The 19443-nt window shown below is 44.5% G+C and overlaps 1 protein-coding gene across 1 annotated transcript in view; it reads left to right on the top strand.

Annotated features, from left to right (window-relative positions):
- The window catches only part of OBSCN (obscurin, cytoskeletal calmodulin and titin-interacting RhoGEF), a gene marked incomplete at both ends in the record, with an annotated part of 186125 nt that overhangs the window by 37055 nt on the left and 129627 nt on the right, over positions 1–19443 (top strand). The window contains 14 exons of the mRNA XM_082305313.1: positions 1813–2082; positions 2767–3042; positions 3598–3873; positions 5068–5343; positions 6474–6749; positions 7555–7830; positions 9057–9323; positions 9824–10093; positions 10322–10585; positions 15242–15508; positions 15849–15961; positions 16708–16861; positions 18272–18433; positions 18934–19038. Of these exons, the coding sequence (XP_082161439.1) occupies positions 1813–2082; positions 2767–3042; positions 3598–3873; positions 5068–5343; positions 6474–6749; positions 7555–7830; positions 9057–9323; positions 9824–10093; positions 10322–10585; positions 15242–15508; positions 15849–15961; positions 16708–16861; positions 18272–18433; positions 18934–19038 (3252 nt within the window). The remainder of the gene's footprint in view (positions 1–1812; positions 2083–2766; positions 3043–3597; positions 3874–5067; positions 5344–6473; positions 6750–7554; positions 7831–9056; positions 9324–9823; positions 10094–10321; positions 10586–15241; positions 15509–15848; positions 15962–16707; positions 16862–18271; positions 18434–18933; positions 19039–19443) is intronic.

Here is a 19443-nt window from a genome sequence, read left to right as displayed (position 1 = left end):
CCTGGGATGGAACATAACGTGAGCTTAGGAGCCCCTCACTCGGCCTTCTTGTGTAACCTCCATTGCTCTGTACTGAAGGGCAAAACTTCTACCTAGAGTGAGGGTAAGAGCCAAAATGAACAAACCAGCCTGTAGGAGAACACTTTCTAGGAGCATTGGCTTGTTTTCTTCAGAAGTGGGACACAAAGAGCTCTGAAACATGAAACCCACGCTCTGCATCATGGCCCCACTTCTTCCCTTGTCTACATATGTTTCTGGTGCTAGAGTATCCCTTGCTAGGTGTCTTAACCTCCTTCATGAGCTTGCATCCTGCTCGACTTTTGGCAAATCTTGCTTTATTACTACAGTTCCTGACCCCAGAGACACAGCTTTCCGGCAGAGTTGTCCTTTTTTTCCATTCCTTATTTGTGCTTTGCCTTTTAAAGGATTTTAATGGGCAGTTACATATTTTTCAGCTGGCCTGGCTGATCTTTTCCTTCCTGCTTTTCCACTGGGTGAGATGTAGATTCTGAACACTTTAGTGTGAAGATACCAGGTTCCACATTGAGTCTTGAACAAATTGTTCATCTTTTCATCCTTAATCAGTTCTCATAATTCATACGAGTTTGCTAGTTCCAAATAAGTGTGTTACAAAGATATTTTTGTTAGTTCCCATGCCCAGCTTCTAAAATGATGTTCTTGGAATGTACCAAACCCAAGCCTAAAATCAAGTTACTGTTCTTAATTCAATGTCTTCCTGATTGAAGAATTTGACAGCTATTGGAAATCCAAGGTGCTACCAGCACAGCTCCAGCAGAGGCAACCAAGATGATTAGGGGGCAGGAGCACATCGTATTTGTTCAGACTGGAGAACCGAAGGCAAAAGGGAGCTTTTATTGTAGCCTGCAGCTGTCTAATGGGAGGATATAGAGTCTGTAGCTCTGCCTTCTTCTCAAAGATGCACGGTGATAGGAGAAGAGGCAAAGTATACAAGCTGAAACATGGGAGGTTCTGAAAAGATATTAGGAAAAACTTGCACCAGGAGGGTGGTCAAGCTCTGGAACAGGAGCCTTGAGGTTGCGAGATCTCCATGGCTGGAGATATTCAGAACTCAGTGGGACATGGCCCTGAGTAACTCGATGTAATTTTATCTGCTGTGAGTGGGGAAGTGGGACTGGATGACCTCCAGAGATCACTCCTAACCTAAATTATTTTACGACTGTGATTTTGTACTATTAGTAGCACATGTTCTGTAGAATATATATGGGAAGTGATGCTGTTCCATAACGACACAACCCCATATAAATCTTTGTGGAGGTACTCCGGTCGTTATGCATCTATTTCATAACCTTTACTGTTTTTTTCCTGAAAATTACTTGGACGCAAATATGGAGACAGTGCTGGCAAATGAAGGATCCTGCCTGGAACATGTCCTTTTTCCATATGCAGCCCAGTCTTTTCTGTGAGTGAACAGAACATGCCCTGCTTACCCAAGAGAGCCCATCCTGCTTGGCCTGCAGAGATTGACTGTATAGCGTGTGTGTAGGAAAGCTGATGTAAGCTTAAAGATCAGGCATGGCAGTTCTTCTTGCTGCCCAAATGAGCAGTAGGCAGAAACTGTGCTGTCCAGAAGCAAGATTTTCCTGCCAGTGCTTCCTCAAGCATTTGCTTAACTCTGACTCTGATAGCCTTTTTAATTTCACAGCTGCTTTATTTGAACTGTAGTCTACCAGGTGGACTCCCTTTGAAAACCTGGTACGATATGACCTTGGAGGCAAAGCTTTTATTTTCATGGGCTTTTTTCTAGATTTTTCCTTCTTTCCAATCTTGCAGATGATGTGTTTGAAAACAAAGACAAAGTGCAAAAGGAGGTGAAGGCAGTGCTAAAGGAGAACACCACGCTGAGCTGCGAGGTGGCCCAGGAGAAGACTGATGTGAAATGGTACAAGGAGGGGAAGCTGATCACCTCCAGCAAGAAGTTCAAGGTGGAGTCAGAGGGCAAATCGCGTCGCCTGGTGGTGGGCCAGGTGGAGAAGAAAGATGCTGGGGAGTACACCTGCGAGGCTGCTGGCCAGAAACTGACCTTCAAGATCAGTGTCACAGGTGGGAGATATGTTGGTTTCCATCACTGAGTGGTCCATGACTTCCCTTTAAGACAGAGCAAACTCAATCGCTTTCTAGGCTCCAGGGTCTGTGTAGCCTAGATCTTCACTGAGCAGTGGGGTTGATGAGTGCATCCACTGTCACACAGATGCCTACAGCTCGAGGTCTTCAGCTGTGAGATGAATCCCACTCAGTGGTCCTTGTTGTTTTCTGATGTCAGAGTAAGGAAAAAGTAAACAAGTTTACATATGCTGTTGTGATTTCTAGGGATAAAGGTAGGGTCAGCTCCCAGACGTGTAGGAAACTAGGTCTGGAATCATGCTCCAGAAGAACCTAGAGTGGGCAAGGCTTACGCTGGAGTCCCAGTGGCGGATGAGGTTGGGTTCTTCTATGTGCATTACATGAAGGAACAGAGAGTGAAATTTCTTGTGGATCCATGGGGATGGGAAGAGCCTTAAGTCCCGGGGCATTGGTTTGTTTTGCTCAGAAAGGACTGATGTGTTTCCTCGGGCTGTACAGAGGGCCAGGTCTTGTCTGCGTGTAGCTTAGCTGTGAGTGGGACCATTCCAAAGTGACAGAGCTGTGGGAAAGTCTTGTAAGCAGGATTTTGCATTTGATTGTGAACATTTTGGACAGTGTGAACATACATGTGATTTTTTTTAAACTGCTTGTCCCACCGCACAGAAGCAGAGGATGCATTTATCAACAAGGAGAAGGTGCAGAAGGAGGTGAAAGCTGCCCTATCGGAAAACGCCACGCTGAGCTGCGAGGTGGCCCAGGAGAAGACCGATGTGAAATGGTGCAAGGAGGGGAAGCTGATCACCTCCAGCAAGAAGTTCAAGGTGGAGTCAGAGGGCAAATGGCGTCGCCTGGTGGTGGGCCAGGTGGAGAAGAAAGATGCTGGGGAGTACACCTGCGAGGCTGCTGGCCAGAAACTGACCTTCAAGCTTGTCGCCACAGGTGAGAGAAGATTCTTTGGCCAAGCCTTCCTATTTCTGGTATATTTAGAAAAATGAATATTGCAATTATTACATATCTTGTATGTAAAACGTGATAAAATCTTTAAGGTGGCGCTCCATCCTTGAAAAACTCTGGGAGCTACCCATCTCTGTAGGAACAGGCCATGAAGAGGAAAGTGCTGATTGCGCCTCTCCTTCCCAACATCTTGGTACAACCGGAACAACTCTGCAACAGAGCTGATTGTCCATGCATTTCAGAGCAGGGTCATGGTGGAGAGTGTTGGGTGTCCGCCCAATGTCTGCACTGTTTTTCTTTCTCTTGGAAGGGCTCATTTCAGGCTGGGGGGAGAATATGTCAGTAAGGCTTCATGTACGTTAAGGTCTCTAAGGTGTCAGGCAAATGGCAGCTGGGGAAGGAAGGTATCATGGAGATTTGTTCCAGATGCACCGGCCTGCTGGGGCTGTAGAGTGGTAGAATGGGTTCAGCTCTCCAGCTCACTCCTTGCCTCCTGATCCTCTTGCAAGCAGCCCGATTAACATCTCTCTTTCTCTTCAGAACCAGAAGTTGTGTTTACAAACAAAGAGAAGGTGCAGAAAGAGGTGAAAGCTGCCCTATCGGAAAACGCCACGCTGAGCTGCGAGGTGGCCCAGGAGAAGACCGATGTGAAATGGTACAAGGAGGGGAAGCTGATCACCTCCAGCAAGAAGTTCAAGGTGGAGTCGGAGGGCAAATGGCGTCGCCTGGTGGTGGGCCAGGTGGAGAAGAAAGATGCTGGGGAGTACACCTGCGAGGCTGCTGGCCAGAAACTGACCTTCAAGATCAGTGTCACAGGTGAGAGAAGATTCTTTCACCCATCATTCCTATTTGTAGAATATTTATAAAAGTAATACTATTGCATAAGTTTTTTTTTCCTGTTATGCTTTTAAATTTTTGGAGAACATCATTGGGATGGCCTAGCTCTGATGTGGAAATGTGACAGAGTTACAAATACAGTTCTCTCTACATCTTCTATGTGAAACTTCATGAAACCCTTAAAAGAGGGAGCTGCATCCTTGTAAGAACTTTGGGAGGTAATCATTGCTGTAGGAAAAGGGCTGTGAAAAAGAAAGTACTGATTGCACATCTCCATCCTCACATGTTGGCAACAAATCTGCACCACAGCTGATTCTCAATGTGTTTCAGAGCAGGGTCATGGTGGAGAGCAGTTGGGTGTCTGCCCAATGTCTTCACTCTTTTTCTTTCTCTTGGAAGGGCTTGTTTCAACCTGAGGGGAGAATACAGCAGTAAGGCTTGATATATATTAAGGTCTCTAAGGTGTCATGTAAATGGCAACTAGGGAAGGACGGTGTCATGGAGAGTCATTCCAGATGCATCGCCCTACTGGGGCTGTAGAGTGGTAGAATGGATTGAGCTTTCCAACTCACTCCCTGCCTCCTGATCCTCTTGCAAGTGGTATGACTAATGTGTCTTCTGGAGAACAAGGGGATTTCACCATTTGGATGTAAGGATGTAAGACGAGCTGATCTTTTCTCAAGGTTGCGTGAGAAGTAATAACACAGTCCTGAACGTGTCAGTCCTGGTCTAGCACCCTTCTCCCTTAACAAAATGACATGAGGCAGCAGAGGCAGCTATTGAGAACGAAAGAAATCAATGATATGGGGCTGTGACACAGCACAGGACAGCTCCTGCCTCTAAAAATTTGTTAGTTTGCACTCAGCTTCAACCAAAATGTATCTTGCCTTGACTGGATCCTGCCATACAAGGCTCTTATGAACCATCCAGATGATCTTCTAGCTTACTGCTGTCAATGTTAATCTTTGTGTGATTTGTTACAAAGTAACAAAAAGCTTTAAAAAACAAACAAACCCCCCTAAAACCCCGCCACAAAACAATTTACATGTTCTTCCAATAGCTTTAGACGTTTATTTTCAAGTCAGAGGCCTGGTTTCCAGTGTTACTTTTAAGCCATGATAAGGAGATTGGGCAACATCATATCTTGGAGACACTTTGAATTTCTCTTTTCAGAGCCAGAAGTTGTGTTTACAAACAAGGACAAGGTGCAGAAGGAGGTGAAAGCTGCCCTATCGGAAAATGCCACGCTGAGCTGCGAGGTGGCCCAGGAGAAGACCGATGTGAAATGGTACAAGGAGGGGAAGCTGATCACCGCCAGCAAGAAGTTCAAGGTGGAGTCGGAGGGCAAATGGCGTCGCCTGGTGGTGGGCCAGGTGGAGAAGAAAGATGCTGGGGAGTACACCTGCGAGGCTGCTGGCCAGAAACTGACCTTCAAGATCGATGTCACAGGTAAGACATACTTTGTCTGAATTACAGGAGAGGATAATAAAGAGGATTATAAAGAGGACAATAAACCTGTAATAACTATTACACTATGACTCAGTTGCAATAGCCTGCTCTTTGTTGCAGGCTGTAGGGTTCACCTGATTTTCTGTACCTGATTGCCTGGATTTGTAGAAATGGGAATATTTGGCTTTAGCATGGCACAAAGGCCTATCTTAGTCTGCCTATATAATAATAGTTGCAGGTATAAACATAATAGAAATAATAATCAACGTATTACTCAGATCTCTCCCATTCCTGGGATCTCAAAGGGTGATTCTTGTGCATTGAACTTCTTGAAAGGAAAGAGCCATTCAAAAATCCTTTTCTTGTTAGACTTCCAATCCCATTTCTGAAAACTGAGAGGCTGGAATATGTTTTGTCATTTGCAATTTCAGCAGCAGCATGCCTCAAAATAGGTTGAAAACTCAGCACTTTTTCTGAATTTGGGCTGTTATGTGTTTGAGATCTCAGCCTTCTGAGGGGCCTCACTACTTCTGCCAGGTGCTAAGTGTCCCTGTCATGAAAGATTCCCAGCAATTGGTCTTTTGGAACAGGATTCACAAGGTGCCCAAACTGCTTTAAGCACGTGATGCTAAAGGGCATGTTGATGTTGCAACAGTCTTGGGTACCTTGCCAGCCATGATCCTGACCTACCTGAGCACTGTAGGGAGATCATATTTCCTTTGTGCCTCTGACAGTCACATTTGTGAAAGTGGAAGAGACCACGAAGAGTGTGTTTCAGAAGCCCATAGACCTATATTTGTGTCCTAGGTCTTAAGTAAAAGGAATTTGGGAGCTTTTGGTGATATGCAGGACAGATGTTCTTTGGGAACATTTGAATTAAATATTTTTTGCATGGTGGCTTGCAACCATAAGATCGATGTCATGGACCCTCTTGGTCCTTTCCATTCCTGGGCTCTTCCCTATATTCCACGTGGTGATTCAGTCACACAGAAGGGTAGCTATTGCCCAGTGAAGGCAATTGGTTTTGGCAAGCGACAACCTAAATAATTTCCAAACCAGTGCACAGAAATCTGTAAGATTGATCTCATTTTAATCCCTCAATCAATATTTTCTTCCTTTTCTGCACTCAGAGCCCAAACCTGCATTTATAAACCAGGAAAAGGTCCAGAAGGAGGTGAACGCTGTCCTGACGGAAAGTGCCACCCTCAGCTGTGAGGTAGCACAGGATGCAACCGAAGTGAAATGGTACAAGGATGGAAGGCTGCTCATTTCCTCTAGAAAATTCAAAATAGAAACTGTGGGCAAAACTCGGCGCCTGGTTATAGAGCAGCTGGAGAAGAAAGATGCTGGAGAATACATCTGTGAGGCTGCAGGCCAGAGGCTGACCTTCAAGTTGGAAGCAACTGGTGAGGATTCACCTAAGCAGCTCTCTGTGTGGCTTAGAGGAAAACTGGATATTCCCTACCCAGTGGCCAAGGTGCAGCCACTGTTTTCCCTGGAGCAACATCGGTGAACCACATCACACATTAATTTGAGCATTTTGATCAAGCAGTGTGGAGGTGGGAAATTTGGCTGAAGACTTTTTTTTGGCTATGGAAATGCCATATAGTTTTTTTGCTTAGCGTCTCCTTCGCACACCCCCTCGCCCAACCTTTTTAAGTGGTGGGGAGCTGAAAGCAGAAGTGGGAAGTTTTGAAGAGCAGAGAAAGGTGACTAATTAAAGCTAGTCTGCTGCTGTGTGTGCCCCAAAACTGCCCAGTTTTGTGGTAAAGCATTGTACAAGATAGAGAAGAAGCCAAGAGAAAGGGAATAGAGCAAGCAGAAAAGAAAATAGGCCATAAATTCAGGTTTAGCATGTTAATATTTCTTCTCAATTAGATCCAAAATCCTAAAAATGGGAGAGGAAATAATTATACAGGTCATTTTACTTCTAAGAAACAAGCTTTTTGCGGGCAGTAGATAAAATGTATATTTGCATTTCCTTTCCTTTGCTTCTCTTCTAAGCAGCAGCTCTGGGTTCCCTGACAGATCATTTTCTTTCTTCCTGCTCAGCAAAAGATTACACCAGCCACAAATATTCAGCCATATCCCCTGGGTTATTACAGATTATGGATGAGCTGGTGTTGTGGGTCATGAAGAGAGTAATAGAAAATTGCTGCGTTAAGGATTTGAGTTTTAAGTTGAGTTTTCCTATTTTAATGTCTTTCCTAGAACCAGAGGCTAAATTTGAAAAGAAAGTTGTTCAGAAAGAGCCTCTCATTGTTCAAGAACATGAAAGCATCACACTGACTACTTCAGTAACGCCCGAAACTGCTGCAGTCAAGTGGTTCAAGGATGGAACAGAAATCAAGGCGAGCAAGAAATATGAGATCAAGAGCGAGGGGGCGTCCAGGACCCTGACGCTGAACCTGGCTGAGAGCACAGACACTGCTGTGTACACTTGCCAGACAAAGAGCGACAAGCAGGAATTCAAAGTACAGGTGAAAGGTGAGCAGAGCAGTGCACAGGTTGTGTCCCGACTGTCGTGGTTTAACCCCAGCCAGCAACTAAGCCCCACACAGCCGCTCGCTCGCTCCCCCCCGGTGGGATGGGGGAGAGAATCGGAAGGGTAAAAGTGAGAAAACTCATGGGTTGAGATAAAGGCAGTTTAACAGGTAAAGCAAAAGCCACGCGCACAAGCGAAGCAAAGCAAGGAATTAATTCACACCTTCCCATCGGCAGGCAGGTGTTCAGCCATCCCCAGGAAAGCAGGGCTCCATCACACGTAACGGTTACTTGGGAAGACAAACGCCATCACTCCGAACGTCCCCCCCTTCCTTCTTCTTCCCCCAGCTTATATACTGAGCATGATGTCTTATGGTACGGAATAGCCCTTTGGCCAGTCTGGGTCAGCTGTCCTGGCTGTGCCCCCTCCCAGCTTCTTATGCACCTGGCAGAGCACAAGAAGCTAAAAAGTCCTTGACTGGTGTAAACTCAGCTCAGCAAGAACCAAAACATCAGTGCGTTATCAACATTATTCTCGTCCTAAATCCAAAACACAGCACTCTACCAGCTACTAAGAAGAAAATGAACTCTATCCCAGCTGAAACCAGGACACCGACCCAACAGCTACGTTTCCCTCATGGTAGGATGGAGGTGAAATCCAAACTCTCTCTAAAACTGTTCCAGCCTCAGGGCTTGAATTGCTGTTGCAGCTGCTGTAGCTGCCCCACCATGGCTCAGCAAAGTTGTCCTGCTTCCAAATATCCAAGTTTTGTCCTTTGCTGGCCACTCGGGGGAAAAACGAGGCCTATGATGGGTGCTTTTCCTGGTGTCTGCTCCGCACTGTCATCACGCTGTTTCTGTCTCCTCCTAACCCCAGTAGCTGGGACATGGCAGAGCCTTAGCTCTTCCCCACTCTGCTCACCAGCATGAACAAGCTGATGAGGATATAGAGGTATGTTGTGCGAGGAGAAGATTTGTGAGTTAGTCACGTGGGGAATCCTGTTCAAAGGCACTGTTCTTGCTTTACAGAATGATAATGATATTAAAATTCCATGTCAAAGTAATCTCCCTAAATTTCCACCTTTCTGGTTTGTTTCTGTCTACTGTGGTCCCCAAATCTGTTGGGTTTTTGGTTTTGTTTTTCTTTTAAAGCTGGCCAGAAATGGTTTGTTAGAACAGGTTTCTTATTTTTTTCTTTTCTCATCGTTTTTCCTTCTTCTCCATCTCAGAAATCCCAGTGAAGTTTGCCAAAAAACTTGAAGCTGTTAACGCTGAGATTGGAGGCAGCGTCTCTTTGACCTGTGATGTGAGCCATGCCAAAGGGAAGGTGGTGTGGCGCAGGAACGGAGTTCAGATCAAGCCCAGCAAGCGTTTCCAGATTCGTGAGGAAGGGGTCAAGCGAACACTGACAATAACAGGGATCCGGGCTGAGGATGAGGGAGAGTACTCCTGCGAGTCCAGGGATGACAAGAGCAGCATTACCATCACCCCCAAAGGTATGTCTGTAGAACTGCATGGTGACAATGTGGAAGGAGCCTTGGGTTTTGTCCTCAGCCATTACAACGCTGCAAAGCTGAGTTTGTTCACGTGTTTGTGCTGTCTCCTGTGTTGACAGCAAAATACAAACCTCCAGTTCCTCTCTGTGTCAGTGGAACCTCTATTAGTGAAGAACATAATGATTTTGAGACCTGTTGAGCTCAGGTCTCTTAATATGTGGGCAAATTGACCCTCATATTGCATTTGAGGCTAGAATTAAGTATCCTAAACCTAAGATGGGATTTTTTTTTCCCCACTTTTTGTTTGCTTCTCTCTTCTGGCATCTTTATATACAAAACTTACTCAGACGTGGGAAACGTAATGACCCATTATCGTGATCACTTACTGTAAGTAATAAAAATTGATGCTTCCAATAAAATCATCGAACTTTTGGCTCTTTGAAGGCATGTATGCTATGTCTTAAAGATAGGCTCCTAAATGTTTTATTCCTATCCATCAGCTCCCAGAGTAGTGAAATTCGTTACGAGTCTCAACAGCGTGATCTCTGAGGAAGGAAAAGAGGCTGTGTTCAAGTGCACCGTCTCTCCCAGTGATGCTGTGGTCACTTGGCTCAGGAATGGTGTCAAGATTGAAGCCAGCAAGAAGTATGTGATCTCGCAGAAGGACACCAACCACAGCCTCACCATCACTGATCTCACACTGGAAGATGCAGCTGAAATCTCTGCCAATGCTGAGGGTGTGGAAAGCACAGCCAATCTCAGAGTCCGAGGTAGGAGGTGATGATGTCCCTTTGACAGGCTGTCACTGATGCTATTTTATGTGGCCTTCTTTCTGACTGATTATGTTAGCCGCAGGGAAATTCTGCTTTCTCATCATTAAATACGGGTGCCCAGAACACATTGGGACTGGAGATACATGAGCCACCATTTTAATTCGCTCTTAAAGCTTGTTTTCTGGATCCTCTACTTTCTCACTAACATTTCTTCTCCTTTGACAGAGGCCTCAATCTCATTCAAGAAGAAACTGGAGCCCAGAACAGTTGAAGAGAGGGACACAGTGACCTTGGAGGTAGAGCTGACCAAGCCTGCAGAGGTGAAGTGGATGAGGAACAGCATCGTATTGAAGCCCAGTGAAAAAATAGAGATCAAAGCTGAGGGAACAAAGCATACCTTGGTGGTTAAGGACATCTCCTTTGCAGACAGGGGCTTCTACTGCTGTGAGAGTCCTGATGACAAGACCCAAGCCAAAATCAATGTGGAAAGTAAGTTGAATGATCTCCAGTTCTATAAATACCCTGGACAGGGTTTGGAGGTGGATTCTGGTCTCTTCCATTATTATAATGGTCCTGCCACCCCCACTTGCCATGGGGACACGGGGACACAACCATGGGCTCGGCCACCAGTCAAATGGCTGAGAGGAGGTGGAAGCAAGGGCAGTAAAGGGAGGACAGCTGGCTGGTTCTTGCTGCCACCATCTCATCCCACCAGCTTTCAGTCATGCTGTTGACCATTAAGCTTCTTAGCTGATTCTTCTCCTTCCTGTGAAATTTCTCACTCTGGTGCACTCTGTTTTTTCCTTTGTATGGCTTTTAGCAAACCATTCCTTCTTCAGCCACCCATTGCCTTAATTCTTCTCTGCAAACCACCTCTTTCAGAATGTCTCTTTATATTCAGTCAGGGTTAAAAATACTCCAAAGCAGATAGAACTCCACGTTCTGTCCGAGGGTGCTGCCCTTTCAAGTAAGCTAATGGTGTGTCAGCTGTAGTCCTGTACTTCTGTCCTTTTTCCTACATCCTTTCATCATGATTGTTACAGGATAGATGAAGACAGGACTTAAGGACTATCTAATTTTCTCTGTAAAGCCCCTGCCACCAATTGGTGCTGTGTAGGTCATAAATAATAGGTAAGGAAGGACTCGATAACAGAATTCAAGTGCATAAAAGGCTGTTATAAAGTGGAAAGGAACAATCTGTTCTCCATGTGGAAATAAAGACAGGAAATAATGGACTTCAATTGCAATGAGAAAGATCCAGGTTATAGAATAAAAAAGCTTTTTAATGGTTGGCTGACCAAATAGGTTGACTGGAGAGGTTTTGGAGCTTCCATCACGGGTTTAAGAAAAGGTTTGTGAAATATCTGTCTGGGATGATGTAAAGAGCTGAGCGTGGCCGAGAGCAGGAGAAAAGGGCTAGATTTTTCTAGGTCTTTCCAGCCCTGTAATATTGTGGTTTTCTGATGATATTAAAGATATAAAAAATTGATAACAGACTGTCTCATATGGAGCGGGGTTTGTCAAATCACTTTCATGGACTGCTAAGACAGCTTCATCTTCAAAATATTCCTGGCTGACAGTTGTCAAAACCCCACTGCTTTAGCATCCTGATATGGGGCAGTTATCACTTTTATTGGCAGTTGCTCATCTTTTTTTCCAAACTGAATAGCTCTAAAAAAACCCCAGACGTTACCAGTGACTAGCAGCTGGTAGATTAGGCTTGGATTCATGCAGCCTAAATCTAGCACATCACTTTCAGCTCCTTCTGTAGTCAACAGAGCAAAAAAAAGACCCTCAGAGAGTGTTTTAAGTCTTGGATGCACTGAATTATCTCCTGGAGTGTCTTTCTGACCATTCAAGGAACCAGGAGTGACTCTGATCCTGATTTAGAACTAAGTTCAGGTTTACCGTCTCAGTTAAATGGGATGAATTGGGTTCACAGACGATAAAGAAATACAGCACTTCCATGGTCACAAGGTGCTGGAAGAATGCAGTGCAGTACGGGACAGTTTGCTGCTCCATTCTCTTTCACATGTTGCATCCCAAGGCTTTTTGTTTTTTTTTTTTTCTCAGACTCTGGGTGATACTGAATTTTCTTCCAGCAAGATGTTTCAGCAGTTGGTTGTAGATTCAGTTATACCTGGTTTTAGGCACTGGCTGTTGCTATAGCCAAGTAGTAAAAACAAAAATGATGTAACAGTGTTTATATAGGAAGTAATTGGGTAGTCTTGATAGATGCCAACAGTGTTTTGTGCAAGGTGAGTCACGCAAGCACAAATGTGTATCTGACTCTGGCTTATAAACTTCCTATTCTGATGGAGAGAGAGGATTTTGGGTTGTGCTTCCCAGGCACCCAGCTGCATTCTCATCACTTACACTTAGTGTCACTGTAAAAAGTACCTCCTCTGTTGATGAACTGAGATAGTTTCATGCAGTGATGGAAACTCAAGGTGATCTGAGAGTGACCATGATCAAAAAGGAGAATCGGCTCCCCATAGCAGGGAATTCTTTTCTCATATGAACATCCAGGCCTTAGTTATGAGATGCAGCAGGAAAGGGGCCATGTACAAGAATCTCACATGTATTCTGCATCCAAGTCCTCCAGCTGAGATGGCACCAAGCTCTTGCACTGCTTTACAGTAAAAGCAAGACTCTAAAAGTAGAAGTCTAAAATTATGCTCCGTTTTTTTGGCATTTAAGCAAATGGCCTCTTTTCAGCAGGATGTGTTAGAGCTTACATTGAGGTCAGCAGAAGTTCTTTAAATGCTCACAGTCTGGGGAACTGAGCTACTACTATTTGGTGCTCAGCTTTAGGTTAAGAAGCCTGATTTTAGAGGACCTTTATTTAAAAACACCAAGCTGGACTGATACTATTTGGTTTGAGATTGGTTTCAGAGAAAGTTAAATAAGGAATAGCTATGTGAAAATCTGTTTATTTACTCCAGTATAAAAGTTGCTTCTTCAAAAGATAAGCATCTGTTCTGATCTTAAGACGCCAGGAGACCCTAAAAACAACTGAGCTGCTCAAGCCAATAACATCTGGCTGAATATCTATTTTCAGTTGTGACCAGAAGGAGATGTTTGTGGAAGACTTAAATAAGTCGTGGGTAAAGTAATCCTTCCTCTGATACACCTCTAAGCTTTCAGCAGGGAAAAGCATAATTAGGTCAATTAATTATAGCAAAAATTATACTGGGAACATGAGTGTGACATTTCAAATCTCTTGACACAAAATATTGTCTATTAAAATAAATCCTGTAAAAAGTTCTACCATTCCCCAACTGTTGCTGCTTTATGACAAGACCTTTGAAAAAGTGATTTTTTTTTTTTCTGTCCTACATACAACACCAGGTGGATATATCTAGGAGGCCACTTACTGAGTTAGAAATTGTTATGCTATTTAGTTAATGTTTTTGCAAGTCCCTTTCGCTATCTGCTTGGAATAACTTCAGTTTGATCCTCGGTCCAGTCACTGTTTGAGGGGCTGGAGTATCTGTTAACCTAGGGGAAAGGCTAGACAGTAGCAGGTACACTGTGTTCAGTTTAGAGAACGAGGTACCCTGGGGGGATAGGGACCAGCTGCAAAATCAGATCAGAAATTGGGGACTGATGCAACTTCTAGTGAGCAAAGCCAGGAGAGCTGGTGTCTTAGTTTGCAAAGCAAAGAACAAGCTCCTGGAAGTGTCTGTACTTCCCTTATTTGTCTGGTTCAAGACATGTCCTTGGGGAAAATTTGTATTTAAGTGGTCGTGACCTTGGAGAAGACCATGAGAGAAGAATCGGTGTGGTTTCCTTGAGAGAGGGGTTAGTCAGGAGCTTCCATAGGATGCATATGTTCCTCTGTAAACCTGATGTGAGGTGTAACAGCAACACGGGGGACAGGAAAGGTGTAAGGAGCTGGCATTACATGGAGTCCACCACCGCCCTCCTGGGGGGAACGCTACTATGCTTCTACCCAGTTTGTTAATAAAGCCATAGCCTACTTATATCACCTTTGGAGAAATATTTTGTTCCCTGTTGTCCTTCATGTGGCATAGGGGTAGGTGCCATCAGGAGATGTTTGAGCCTCAGAGAGGCTATGGTGTCCTCAGCCCAGGAGCTGGGTCCAGACCATGACCACAGAACAGAGCCCACAGCCCACTCCTGGTCACGTTTGCATTCAGATCCTGGCTGAATGTGGATTAACTCTGCTAAACGTGCACTAGGCAGGCCGAAATATTCCCAGGAGACCCATAGGGAGTTGAAGGTTTTTGAATAATTCATGGCTTTGTAGAGGGTTTTTTTGTTGTTTGTTTTTTGGTTTTGGTTTGGGTTTTTTTTGTTTTAATTGGCAACTTAATTTCTTTTAAGGGTGAGTCAAGTTTAAACACTAAATCCATTTTACTGGCTGATAGGGCACCGATGTCACTGATGTCTTGTAGTGGGAACAGGTAATATCCACCCAAAACACAGATGCTTTGTCCCCTAAGCTGTGAGGGGTCAACACACTTCACACTGTGTTGTGAACATTTTTTTTCCTTTTACTAAAAGCTTTTTCCTCTCCCTGCTGCTTCCCTCCCTCCCTTGTTTTATTCCTAGTTGAAGAGCTGCGCAATGTTGTTTATTCCTTTATGCTCTATTAACCTCTAGTGATCATCTTTCTCCTGAACCATGCTTGAACAATAAGTATTTTCAGCAACATCTCTCTTGCTGTAGAGCACAGGGAGCCTGGTCCCAGTGTAAATAACAGTAGTGTTATCTTGTTCTAGAGTGATTCTTCCTCATGATTATTGGTGACCACATCACCCAGCACAGGAACGCCTCTACTCCTGTGTGTGTGTGTGTACAACTTCAAAGCTTATTTCTGGCACAGACAGTGAGTGTGGTGGACCTTGATAGAAAAAGGGCCAGTTTGCCCTTTTTCTGCAATGTTTGGCTGACTTGTTTGTGCCAGCTGAAAGCATCCATTTTAAGAACAGCAGCCATGCTAGCAGTATGGTCGTGAACAGGTTTTGTTTCCTGCAAAGGTGGTTGTTTAATTGGCGGATACCAATTAATTGGCAGGTACCTGCATAAGAAATAGGGAAATAATCTATTTTGGAAGTCTTCCGGCTGTTTCATAGCTGTCGGTGTGAGATCTCCAACTTGTCCTTGTTGTTTTTTCAGTGAGGCAGATCAAGCTGGTGAAAGGTCTTCAGCCCCTCGAAGTCTCTGAGAAAGGGACAGTCACCTTTGAGGTGGAAGTGTCTCATGAGGACGTGGAAGGGACCTGGCAGAAGGATGGCGTTCGGCTGAAGTCTTCACCAACTATCAGTATGAGTGTCCTGGGGAAGAAACATTCACTGACTCTTTCTTCAGTGACTCTTGAAGATGCAGGACTCATCTCCTTCAAAGCAGATGGCATTCATTCATCAGGGAGGCTCACTGTGAGAGGTACACAGACCCAAAAGTCTCAGGCCCTGGTCAGCGTGGGACACGGTTGTCTTCTCCTGACCCAGAGAGAGAGCTTTTAAGAGAGCAACAGGCGTTCTTTGTAACTGCAAGGGATGTTAAGCACTGGACCATCATCAGTAACATATCCTCCTAATGTCAACAGGATTATCGTAACATCATTGTCCACAGAACAACTCAGATAATGTGCTCAAAACAATAGGATTTTGTTGTCACAAGTTTTATTAAACGTGGAAGCTAGGCTCTGCCTATTCACTATTCCTTGTGCCAGGTGGTCCTGGAGACCTAAATCCCCACTAAATGGATGTGCTCTTTTTTGCAGAATTGCCTGTGAGAATCAGCAAACCTTTGGCAGACATCAGTGTGACTCAGAAGGACAAGGTCACATTCGAGTGTGAGCTGTCCAGGCCCAACGTTGATGTTAAGTGGTTCAAGGTACAGCATTTGTCGTATAGTGGTATTTTAATTTCTGACTTCTCTGGAAGGGAATGAGAGCCTTTAATTTCACCTCCAGTGGATGCGAGTCTGAGTCTTTGCTATACAGCTCTTAGTATTAGTTTCTTGTCCTTATGTTCTTTTACTTGCCCAGTTCATCACTCTCGGTGTTATTTATTTACTAGGTACATTTATCAGGTTGAAAGTTAAACTTCTCTTAAGTTTATAGTGAAGTCCTGAGCTGTTTTTGCGCAGAATGTGGGCTCTGCTGTTGATAGCAGTGCAGTCTTTTGCTTTACTTCATGCCTAGCAGTACTCACCCAGGATTTATAGCCTCATTGGGAACTGTGATTTAAGGTGAAGCCTCAATTCCCTTTCACCTGACAATCATTTTGGAGATCAGCTCAGGCATTTCATGCACCTTCCTTGAGGCTCAGCTGATACTTCCCTTAAATGGGGATAACAGCATTTCTTCAAGGTAATCTCTGAAGAGGCTTATTGCCAACCCTGTACAGTGCCGTAAGCCTTCAAATAGGTGTCTTAGGTCAACCAAAAGTTATGCATGTTCTTCAGCCATTCCTACTTCTGGAAAACTTTGCACTGTGCCTAAGTTTCAGCATATGTTCCAGTAAGCACAGCTCCGTTAAGTCCAATGAGACCCGTGAATTAAGCACAGATCTGAATGTTTGTTTTGGTGCAGACATAGAAGAGTTGATGGTGATCTGATTTGGCTTTTCCCCTTCTAGGATGGGAAGGAGCTCCGACAAAGTAAAAAAGTGGGGATTACTTCCCAGGGAAATAAGAGAAGCCTCATTATTCACAAGTGTGAATATGAAGACCAGGGAACCTATACATGTGAAGCAGCTGAAGACAAGACATCAGCTACCCTAAAGGTTCATGGTATGTTTGACTGAAGTAGGAAATGACATCTACTGCAGTATTTTTGACTACACAGCAAGAAATTCTTTGTGTATTTCGCAATTACTCATTTTGGATAACTTTCCCTTCCTAGTGAGAAAGTGCTAGCAGAGCCGTCCTGTGCTGGCTCTATCCTTAGAGGAGTAATTCTGGAAGAGGTTCTAACTTAGTTTTCCATTTATCATAAGTGATTTCTGTTCTCGGGAATTTGAATGATGTTTCTAGATTGGCAAGTTAGCAAATACCGGGGAGCCTGGCACAAAGCAGGGATTCAACCGCTGGTGTGCACATGGTTTGGTTTAGCTTCTGCCATTGTCACAGGGGGACTTTGGCCAAATAGGGACTGGACGAGCCCTGGGTATGATCTCAAGATCTGTCCTCCTTTTTATGTTGTAAATGTTAAGGAAAGTGTCAGGATTTCTGACTGCATCTCTCCTTTACGCTCAAGACAGTTTTTTTTCCCTCCGTGTGTTGCACTGTGCAACTGGTTAAGCGCCAGATGTGTTTTGTCACCAGACTCTGAAGCACCAGGGCTAAGCTAGTGCTGAAGGCCAGTTACTGAACGGACAGGTCTGCTGTGCCCTGGCAGATGTTATTTTCCAGAGGAGCATCTGAAAAGGCGGATCAGCTCTTTCTTATTGCTTACTAGATGCTGTCCTCATGTGGCCGCTTGGGTTCAACAATATCTTCATGAACGTCTGTGCTGTTCCGTTGCTCTGTTGAACTCCCCCTTTTCTCCCTGCCTTCACGATTGGGATGGGTTGCTATTTGAATGATGGCTGGTTTGTATCTGAGCTCTGGTCCGGAGGCTGATCTGAGGTGTATCGAGGTCTTCCCTTTTAAAAGGAAAGGGCTGCAGTAGTGCAGAAATATGGGTTAGTTCTGACATAAGTTAGTGCAAAGCTGCAGAGTTAAAGAGGATTATACCTTTGCTTCAGTCCCCTGAACTCTGTATCTCCTAGGTAAAACATGTGGCTGAGGTCCCTGTGGTTGATACAGTCCAGACACACGAGCACGGGAGTAAAAGGAGAGCATGCAGAGAAGCATGTGAATGAGACAGGTTTATAGTGACACGAGAGATTGTAGGCTTGTGTTTAGTTTTCCTTGGCAGATTTTCTTTCATTAATATGCTTTACTTCTTTTAAAACCTGTATAAAGTTCTGGCATCCATAAAATCCTCTTGTAGTGAGCTCCACTGTGGCTGGTGCCTCTTCCTGTAGGTTCAAGAGTAAAATGTATTTACTGTATTGAAGAGCCAAAACACCCAGGAAGGGAGGCTGGTCTAGAATAAAACACAATCCCATTTTTTCCATGCAAGTATGCAGAAGGTAAACACACCACACTCAGCTATGGAGAAACCCCAAATAAATATTTGTCTCTATGATTTCACAGCCCGAGATATCAAGATTGTTAAACCACTGGAAGATGTGGAAGTGAATGAATATGAGAGTGCGTCTTTCGTCTGTGAGATTTCACATGATGAGGTCCAAACCCAATGGTACAAAAATGACAACAAGCTGAAGGCTGCCGACAATATTAGAATGCGTCAAGATGGTAGGATGGAAAAGGGGGATCTCATTCTTGAATGGGGGTGGGTTGGAGTAGGTGCTGGTATGGGAGACCAGGCAGAAGGGTCTGACCTTCAAAATCAAGTGAAGAAGGTTTAGCAGGGAGTTCCCCTTTTGTTTTGGGGCTGCAGCTAGGCTGGGACAGTGACACAGTGGGAACTTTTAGTTAGGCAAATTTGGTGTCATCCCACCATCCCATGCTGCCAGCAGTAGGTAGGAATTTGTATCATCTGGCAGTGGGTGGGATCCTCCTGTGTCAAGTACTTTCCAGATGGTGGGGACCACGTTCAGTCAGTACTTGGAGGAGCTGAGGTTAGGTTATCCTTTTGATACAGGGACACAGACATAGGGGAATGGTTGGCCTTGCTGCTGTGAGAGGAGGTGGTGATGCACTGAAACCAGATGAGCGATGCTCAACCTGGCAGTGCGCCTTGGAGAGTGAAGCTGTTTGCTCAGGGGAAGCTATGTCTGGTTGTCTGTTCTCAGGAAAGATCTATTCGCTGACTTACACGCGCGTCCAAGTTGAAGATGCAGCAGAGATCAAATTTGTAGCAGAAAAGGCAGAATCGCGTGCCCAGCTCACTGTAAAAGGTAATTATACTTTTCATGCCAACACTGCTTAAGCTCTCTCATGTTACAAACCAACTTCCCTCACTTTTAATGTGAAGAAGGTTAAACAACACCTAAAGCTTTCAGGGAAAGAAAAACTCCTGCCTACCTTAGTGCATGTGAAATATCAGCCTGGGAATTTACTTTTGCTAAATAACAGAGTTTATTTTCTCAGGCAGTTGGTTTTGTACCTTAAGACATTAAAAGTCACGTTTGAACTTTGAGGAAGAAAAAGCTGTAGCTTGACTTTCTCTTGCATTTTCTCTTTCTGGTGCATGTTTAAAAAGAATACAGTATTTTTCTGTGTTTAACTTAAACAGTGTGATAGAGACAGAGAGAAGGAAGGCATTTGAATTAACACACTGCTGAGGAGCTCAGGAAATCTGA

Source organism: Platalea leucorodia, assembly GCF_965183815.1.
Source record: "Platalea leucorodia genome assembly, chromosome: 1".
Lineage (NCBI taxonomy): Eukaryota > Metazoa > Chordata > Aves > Pelecaniformes > Threskiornithidae > Platalea > Platalea leucorodia.
This window is presented reverse-complemented; position numbering and strand designations above follow the sequence as displayed.